Source organism: Gouania willdenowi, chromosome 11, assembly GCF_900634775.1.
Source record: "Gouania willdenowi chromosome 11, fGouWil2.1, whole genome shotgun sequence".
In the NCBI taxonomy this organism is placed as follows: Eukaryota; Metazoa; Chordata; class Actinopteri; order Blenniiformes; family Gobiesocidae; genus Gouania; species Gouania willdenowi.
In genome coordinates, this window is record NC_041054.1 from 20,774,306 (window position 1) to 20,783,696 (window position 9,391).

Consider the following 9,391-nt stretch of genomic DNA (forward strand, 5'->3'; position numbering starts at 1 on the left):
TTAATGTATTATTATTTCTTTCTAATAATGCTGTAGAATCATTATCTCAGTTAGTGTAAACTTGGCAGACCAATTGCTTCATATTTTCTGATTGAATAAGGGGAAGGCAATATAAGAATTTGGACATGGAATATAACAAGGTTGAATATTCCTTGTGAAAAAAGAATTGAAAATATCTTAAATGAAATTTCGCAAAAAGGTGTCAGAATTTAGCAAACGACACTTAATGACAGCCTTCGTGACACCATTTTCATGATGACAGCGTAATGTCAGCCTCATGTATGGAACTTCAATTAAAGTCTGACCAAATTGTGAACTATTGTTTTTAGGATGTTTTTAATTGTCTAAAAGTGTTACTGGTTTACTGCAAAGGGCCAATCGGCAGCAGGATCAGTTTAAAGCATCATTTCCGCTCAATTTATTGACCTATAATTAGAGAAAACAGGATCTACCAGTGCTGTTTGAATATGCAGTGATAACTCCAGGTTAATTAACAATTGGAGATTTACACACGATAATTCATGATAAATACACACGCATAAATGAGAAAACTGAAAAACACTTGTGAAAATCTAAAAAATACATGTGAAAATTGTGGATGTATTTGTGAGACATGTCTCTCCCCATACAGGTCAGAATACATGGATACTAATGATGGCATCACTCCATGGACCATAAACACAAACAGATGTAGGACAATACTGACCTCTATTGGACATCAGTAGCAATGGCAGGAATAAAAAATAAAAAAATAAAAACCTCAGAGTTCTGGGACTATAAACAGCCCAGAATAATTCAGACACTTCCATATATAAATAACTATTTTAATTGTAGTTTCCTAAGGCGTAAAAGTTATTTCAAACGAGCATTAGCTACAAACACTGATACTTACATGGGATGGCTGTGGTTTTCAGCTGTCTACGTTTATTGCACTAGTACAGTGCCAGTTGGAAGTATGTATTCATATAGTGGGAGGAGCTTAAGTAGTGAGTTGTCAATTATGGTCAAATGAGTATGTGTTTGAAGGTTGGATGTACAAAGAGGTGTACATACTATGTAGTGTTATAAAGGGGTTTATTTGTGGGTGCAATTTCCCTGGTTTAATTCTATGGGAGATGTGCATGATTAATGTTTGTTGTTTTTTAACTCATTTTTAAATTTTTGTCAATTGGTGTATTTTTCTGTAATGTATTTTTTTGGAGTCATATATCATTATGTTGTCTTTTTGTGCTTTTTTCTATAATTATTGTTTTTTGTTGCCATTTCAGTGTGATTCTGGAGTCATTTTGTATATTTTTGTGCATTGCTGTTGCCGTTTTTTGTACTTTTTGGAGAAATATTTAGTTTTTTGTTTCATTTTACTCATTTAGTGTATTTTTATTATAAATACCTGGTGCGTGTTTTGAGATGTGTGTTTTTCTGTAGCATTTGCCCAAGATCAGAGGGACAAGACATAATTTATTATTAACCAATATGGAAATTAAACAAAGAAGCAAACACAGAAGAGATGGTTTAGTGATGATGCGTCTGCTTGAACTGAAGTCCACAGTAGCCACATGTTCCCACTTTAGTGTCTTTGTCCTAGAAAGAAGCATATTAGAGCTGAGGTTAGTTATAACGTTACGACAATGTGGGAACATTGCAGAAATAGGTCAATGACAATGTTTTTCTCTCCTTCACAATAAAGTGTCAATGCTACAGTGATCAAATAACCAGCAGTTAATACTAGTGATGAATGGTCAATATTGTACTGATTACTCAAAAACCAAAAATGTCAAAAGTATTTTTTTTAATGGAATCTTGAGTGATAAAGAATATTAACTGTTTCTTGCTTAAACAATGATCCTATTGACTAAAATCAGTGGTTACTGAAGTTATGAAACACTGCTGCCTTTAGCTTCCACATCTTCTCTGGCTTATTTTAAAAGCATTGTTATTTCTTTATAAGAGACTCTGACTTTCTGTGATCGCAGAAAAATTGACGGAAAACGTGTAAATTATTTCTGCAACAAAAAACAATCTGAAGCAGGGTTTTTTTTTTACCTCTCTCCTTATTTAAATAAAAAAAAGACAATTTCACATATTATCTTGTTAGAAATCTCGCACTGTGTTAAGTAGGCTGCACGATTTTGAAAAAAACCTAGCTGCAATTTTCCACATCAATTTTTTTTTTTAATTTCGTAACGGAATTTAAAGAAATCACCCCCAACCAAGAAAGAACCTCCAGCATCTGAGGTTACGTTACCGCAGTAGTGAAAACATTAATATTGACGCGTTTATGGTTAATTATTCAGCTTTAGTGTTAAGGTTCAAATAATGATCATGTTATCCTGTGGCCAAAAGAATGAACGTAGAGCTTCATCCAAAGTGAGTTTTTAACATGTTGTGAGTTGAACAAGTAGTTTGGATTCTTATGAGTGCATACAAATGTCAAACACAGGTTCAGCTGTCGGTGTATTGGCTAAACTGGTGATGAGTTTACCTGGTGAAACGTCCACATACAGAAAGATGGCTGTGCAGGATTTAGTGCAAAACGTGAGAGTGATTGGCAGGAATTAAAGGTGCAGTCTGCAACTCTTATAAAAGTGACTTTTTGTCATATTTGCTAAAGCTGTCACTATGTAAGGACAGCTTTACATCAAACTAGTAGTTTGTGTGAAAAAGAAGAAGAAAAAAAAACAGGCTCATTGAGTCCCCCCTGCTGCTCCTGCAGCCTTTGGCAGATTGCCAGAATGCACCACGACCGAGCAAAAAGAACCAATCAGAGCCAGGAGTGTGTTTGATGGACTGTCTGACAGCTGTTGCTCACAATGTGCACAATTGTGAGAGAGAAGCGCTGCAGTAATGTGTTTTTAACAACGCATGTTTTATTACTGTAATGTTGCTGTCAGGCTAACATTAGCTTGCTAGCTCCTCTGAGGGAGGGACTTTGGAAAGTTTGGAGGCAGGGCAAGAGAGCAGCAGGGAGGGAGGGATCTGAGAGTTACGGACTGCACCTTTAAAGGTTTTGCAAATAGTTTTGGGACAAAAAATCACGCATTCCCATGGTATCTTTTCTGTAAAATGTGTGGCTGAGGTTTGCAAGTATAGCAAACTAAGACGTTAGAGCTCCCGTGACGTCATACCAGCAAAATTTTCAATTGGAATACCAGAGTCAACACTTAATTTATGTCGCTCCTTCCTAATGTAACAATAAAAAATTAACGGTGTTGTACATCACCATTGGTTTTTAAACAAATTTTGCCATAAAGGATCTTTAGTTGTTATATTTAATATTTAATGCATTTGGTAAACAAGGGCCCTTAGGTTCAGTAGAAAGAGGCAAAGTGAGTGTTCCTTCTTGTTAGAAAAGATAGAAAACGTCTAAAAACATTTATGTTGTTTACAAAAGATTAAAAAAGTCTACTTGTAAATATAAATAATAATAATAATAATAATAATACATTTTATTTGTAATGCACTTTACATTTTACACCAAATCTCAAAGTGCTACATTGGATGACACAATGAAAAAACATATTAACATATATTAAAAAGACAGGACTAAAAACATCCTGTCTTGGTGCTTGCTGTTTTTTTTCAGCTCATTTTCTCATTTCAGCTTCATCTTTATTTTGCAAATTCAAGTTTTTTTCCCCCACCAGTTTTTTCTGACTTTTTTGCATTCCATCCTTGTGGGTTACCGTAGCGTGAGCCATCCCCCTCTTTGTTTATATTTGTTTACCTTTTAAGTAGGCTATATGTGTGTATACTTTTGACAACATATCTGATGTCAGCAGTCATTTTTAAGTGCACTGAAAAAAGAAATTGAAAATCAAAACTTTTTCTTTAAAAAATCTGAGGTTTTTTTTTTTTTTAGGGGAAAAAATCACCCAGCTCTAGCTCCCACCCTGGTCCAAACCCAGGTTTTGCTCTATGAAACGTGCCATCACTTACTAAGTTGATGTAAACTTTGGGGTGTCCCAGAGCTCCTCCGCCGCCATCGCAGGAAACAACCCGGGCAGCGACGTCACTCACTGGCTCCTCGTACACCATATCAATAGCAAAGTTCTTATTGACCTTCACAGAACAGATGGAAAAAAAGGGATTTTGTCATTACATCACAACACATGGAAAAGCCAGAGAAGCTAATGTGATACACAGAGAATGTCACTGTTTGGCTATTTAACTATTGATGTGCTTACGGTCGGTAATACTGACACAAAGGCTGAGTCCCAATGCCCATACTAGTGTAGTGTAGTGTACTATCAATTTTCATTTTTGTAATAGGTATTATATTAAAATGCAAAAAAATTGTAAAAAATAAAATTAAAATAAAAAAAAAATCGATATGGCTGCATTTAGAATCGATCCAAGAATCACATGACGTAATATCGTATAATATATTCCCAACACCCCCTACTCATCATTTTAAATTACTTATTATTGTGGTTTTCTTTGTTTTATCAGTATTCATATTGTGTTCTCACAGGAGTTAAAAACTAAAATATTCTTTAACAAAAAAAAAAAATTAATTCATCTTAAAGAAAGGAATTTTAAAAAAATATGTGGAAAACACTGAATTTGGAGAAAGAAAGAAAAAAAAAAAAGGAATTTGGAGAAGAAAAAAATAAAGATTTTATAGTGCCCCACACTCCGGAGTGTAGTGAAAGTTAACAGATAAATATAAATCTTCAACATGTGATTTTCTGTGTAGTGTTTTACCTCTTTTCGCCTGCCAACAAATCTGGCTCTTCTTGGATCATTATCTTCAAACACCTGGAGACAAAACACGAGTTATTCGTCAACTGCAGTAATAGACATCAATACGGAATTTATCTTAACGTGTTTTTGAGGAGACATGGTGCTCTGAAAAAGAGTGAAATCATTAAAGATTATAAAACTAATACAGTATCATCTTATGTCCGACAATGGAACCAACGATGCAATCTCAGGCTAAGCTAAGGTTAGCTAACTGCGGGCCATTTACATGAAAGCAGTGAAACAGTTGTTCAAACCTGTCCAGTGTGACCGATGGGTTCACCGGTGCTGTGGGCCTTCACACTGAGGTGTTGAGCGGGCACAGAAGCCAGCCTCATTGTAGAAACCAGCAGCTTTGCATTTGTGAAGGACAGAAGTCTACGTAGAGCCGCCATGTTGAAAGCAACCGATTCCCAAGATGCATTCATTTGATTCGCGCATGCGTTGAAAGGATTCAAAAAATCAGGCACGTGAAATCATGCGTCGACTGCTGCCGCCCACTAGAGCGGTGCGTCAACAGGACGGCCATCTTGGACCAGTGGCAATCACTCCTACAGTTTATTACATCTATAGAGGAATGATCTGCTTACACTATTAAAGTTGTCATAAATCACTCAATTCTCAAGCAATTTTCACGGGGTCTGTTTGTAACAAACGTCAGACATAGATAGATAGATAGATAGATAGATAGATAGATAGATAGATAGATAGATAGATAGATAGATAGATAGATAGATAGATAGATAGATAGATAGACAACACTCAGATGTGCTCAGGTTTTTATTGACAACATTGTTTAAGGCTATACATTGCATTTGACTATTATTATTATTATTATTATTATTATTATTATTATTATTATTGATTGTTGTAGCCAAAGAACTGAAATATTCAAGGATGTGTGTGTGGAGATTATGTGTTAAGTGGTATAACCAGCATTTTAAATATATCCAATTACCTTGTATCATAGCTACATCTAAGACGTTTTACATTTTTTTCAACAGTTTGGAAATGGGTTAAAAAAAAAAAAAATATATATATATATATATATATATATATATATACACCACCATACTACCAATGTCAACACGACAATGACAATTGTATATGTTTCTGCTGGCAAGTGTTAATTCAATTTGTATAGCGCAATTTACAACAAAGTCCTCTCAATGTGCTTATCAAAATATAAAATTCATATTAAGAAAGAAAAAAAACCAACAAGATTCACATGAACGAGCATTTAGCCATCTAACAAAATCAACCTCATAAAAACCATTAAAGAAACATAAACAATTATTTTATATAGCCTCCATACTTTCCCAACAAGATATATCTCATGACATGACAGCGCATCTACTGTTTGTGTTGGAAACACAGAAACACGGAGAAAATGTAGTTGCAGAAAGGGGGGTAAATATAAGTAAATATGGGCTAAAATTGTTCAAAAATATTTTTAGTTTCTTGAAGGCATCGAGCGTCCCCCTGTCAGACCGGAAGTAGAAGCGGTAAAACAAGAAGAAGAAGAAGTAGTACCGGAAGTAGAAAAACGAGCTCTCGGTTCATACACGTTCGGTACCAAAGACGCGTCCAACAAGGGGCATACTAAGCCGTTTCATACCCCTTGGATAATCGACAAGGTTTGTTCACGTTTTTCTGACTGTTTTGGTGCAATGTAGTGCTTCCTGGGACAGACATTCGAGGCGTAAATGTCCGTTTTTAGCGCTAGCATTAGCAGGTCATGCTAGTCCCCTTGGCTCGTTGCACAGCTGTCCTGTATGGTTTAATGTGTCCGTATTCAAAGCCTGAGGAATGTTCTCATTTATCATCCACCTTAGACAGCCGATAGATGAGCTGTCGTGTCTGGAAACTAAATAATTAAATCAAATTACTGCCGTAAATGCGACTACAATAACAAATAACTTTAAAAACAAAAGGCACTGAGCTGTTTTAATCCTTTTTTCTCCAATAGCCTGGATCTTAAACCAGAGCCTAAATCATAGCGTTATAGTAAAATTATATACATCTCCCTTCAATACAAGTAAGTGGTTGTAAATAACTTTCACATTTATTTTTAAAATGCAATTTAACAGTTTTTCTCCCGAGCATGGCAATAAATGTTCTAGAAATTTTAAATCGAGCAACCAAACAATGAGAGATCCTTTAGCAGCAACCTTTAAAAGATCCTCCACTGTTTTAAAAGTTTGGCCTAAAGTCTTTATACTCATGAGAAGATCTATGCCGAACAAAACACAATATTGTGCACCGTATTCATTGTATTGCTTTTTTTTAAAATGGGACTACTTTACCATTGACATTACGTGATTGATGACGTCACTCGGCCCCACTACCTGTAAACATCCCATTTTTATTTATTGAAGTGAAGATTTCAGCCTGCTTTTTAGATCATTTTGTGCTTCTTTTTCAGTCAAAACGCCAATTTGTGCTGCTTTTGGTTGCTCTAGGTAATCAGGAAAAGTTAAAGATGTCAATATGTAAACCTGTTTTGTTTACCGAGAGGATAAAAACAGTGACCGCAGGGGCCAACAGTTCCAACTCTGAAGCATGATGTAATTGACCCCAACCCTGGTCTACAGTAAATGCAAATATTACAACATTTTTTTATCTCCTTGAAAAGAAAGAAGTTAATAGGATATTTAATACTGTAAAGCCTGATCAATGAACGATGGTGTGTATTGTTGTCTGTATATGTGTAAAACACTTTATGGCTTGTGTTAATGGGTGGATAATCAGCAGCCATGTTCTTTCTCCTGTCTCTCTCTTTGCAGGCTCTGAGACCATGACCCCCCTCCTGATGAAGCACCTCGTCACCTCCCTGACTCGCCAAGTGGTCCAGATGAGTCGCTTCAACCTAAACTTCTCATTATCTCCAACCAGCGCGTACAGATGTTTCTCAGCGCTCACTGTCACATCTCCAAGGACGTTGCTGCTGTCGTCATCCACGGTCTGCTCCTCCTCCTCTTCTGCTCACTGTGGACTGTCACTTTTAAAAAGGTGTCAGAATCTCCTCCTGAGCTTCCAGCCGTCTGTCGGCATGAAAACCAAGTCTGCCCTGAAGAGGCGCTGTAAGGACTGCTTCTTCGTCGTTCGCAGAGGACGTTTGTTTGTCTTCTGTAAGACACACCCCAGACACAAGCAGAGGCAGGGCTGACAGGTTCAGGATACTGGTCTGATGGTTGTGGAGATGTGTAAGATCTGTTCTACAAAAATAAATTGTAAAAAAAAGTGACACCAACGTCTCTAAAGATTCTTTGTGTTATTTGAGCAATGTTGAGGCTTTTACCAGTGTGAATTAAACAATAATCAGGAAACATCAACATCAGGCAGCCCTTCTATACTGGTTATTGTGGGTAAATGGGACCAAGTGAGCTTTAAAATACAATCATGATTTTAAAGGGTTCAACTCAGTCATTTTAATGTTGAAAGTGTCTATTCGTATGGTTGCCGTACCGACAACCCACGGTGCTATTGCTACTTTTACCTAAGTACACGTACGTAGTGTTTTAGGGTTAGGTTATAACCCTATAGCGCAACAATTTTTAGGGTTAGGTCTACGGTTCGGTTTAGTCTTAGTCACGTGACCTAAACTGGCCAATTAGGGGGGCTGCGTACAGAAATGTCGGTAGATTGATACGGCAACCGTACGGATAGCCACTGCCTTTAAAATTTGCTGTGAAAATGGAAACAGATTTTATATAGTGATACATTATATTCATCCATTTTCTGACCCCCCTGCTCCTCTTTTCAGGGTTGCGGGGGTCAGCTGGTGCCTTTTTTCAGCTCTCATTGGGCGTTGGGGGGGTACACCCTGGACAGGGCACCAGTCCATGGCAGGGTAACACACAAACAACCACTGTCACTCCCATTCTCTCCTAATGGGCTATTTAGAGCCTCCAATCACCCTAACAGCCATGTTGCTGGATTGTGGGAGTACCTGGACAAAACCCACACAAGCATGGGGAGAACATGCAAACTCTACACAGAAAGGGCTTGAACCCAGGATCCTACTGTGAGACAGACATGCTAACCACTACTCCACTGTGTGCACGCCCACATATTTTAGTCTCCCATATTGTTTATGTGATGAATTAATTGACACTTTTAAAATAATAAGTAATTAATCTACATTTTAAAACTGGCTTTTGTTAAATATTAATTTTGAAAATGTTTACTTTTACATGCATTTTCCTCTGTAATTCAGGCCTTTTCACATTATGTCCACTAAGGGGTGCTAAAGAGTTAATCTTTAACTGCAAAAAGACATTGTAACATCAGCAACATGTCCATCTCTATGTGGGCTGTACCTTAGAAGTGGGTCTAAAACTGTTTTGGCTCAAGTACCCCTTTATTTTATTCCTGAATCCAAGTACCTCCTTTGTTTGACTATAAAATCTATCTCAGAAAACTGTGAAAAACAACAATAGAGCATAATGATGGAATGAATGAGTGTTAAAACCTATTATAAATAATCTAATTTTGTAAATAAGTGGAATAAAAGTGTTTAGTGACTCCTGAATGGGTTCATTTTTATAGTTTTTCATCATTTCCGATTGTTTCCCACCTGGTGTGGGGCCACGACTGAGTTTTGTATTTTCACTTCATGTTCTAATCAAATATATTATAACATGGCACA

At 36.7% G+C, this 9,391-nt stretch overlaps 2 protein-coding genes across 2 annotated transcripts; one reads left to right on the top strand and one right to left on the bottom strand.

Moving 5' to 3' along the window:
• Window positions 1–1,438: 1,438 nt before the first annotated feature.
• Window positions 1,439–5,168, bottom strand: ndufs6 (NADH:ubiquinone oxidoreductase subunit S6). Its single transcript, XM_028461047.1, has 4 exons — window positions 4,998–5,168; window positions 4,705–4,758; window positions 3,937–4,059; window positions 1,439–1,581 (listed from the first exon to the last, which is right to left on the bottom strand). The coding sequence occupies exons 1-4, from the start codon at window positions 5,166–5,168 to the stop codon at window positions 1,513–1,515; spliced, it is 417 nt and encodes a 138-aa protein (XP_028316848.1). The 3' UTR covers window positions 1,439–1,512.
• A 2,248-nt stretch (window positions 5,169–7,416) lies between these two features.
• On the top strand, window positions 7,417–7,909 carry mrpl36 (mitochondrial ribosomal protein L36). Its single transcript, XM_028461928.1, has 2 exons — window positions 7,417–7,426; window positions 7,527–7,909. Exons 1-2 carry the CDS (start codon window positions 7,417–7,419, stop codon window positions 7,907–7,909), a joined length of 393 nt encoding a protein of 130 aa, XP_028317729.1.
• The last annotated feature ends 1,482 nt before the right edge of the window (window positions 7,910–9,391 follow it).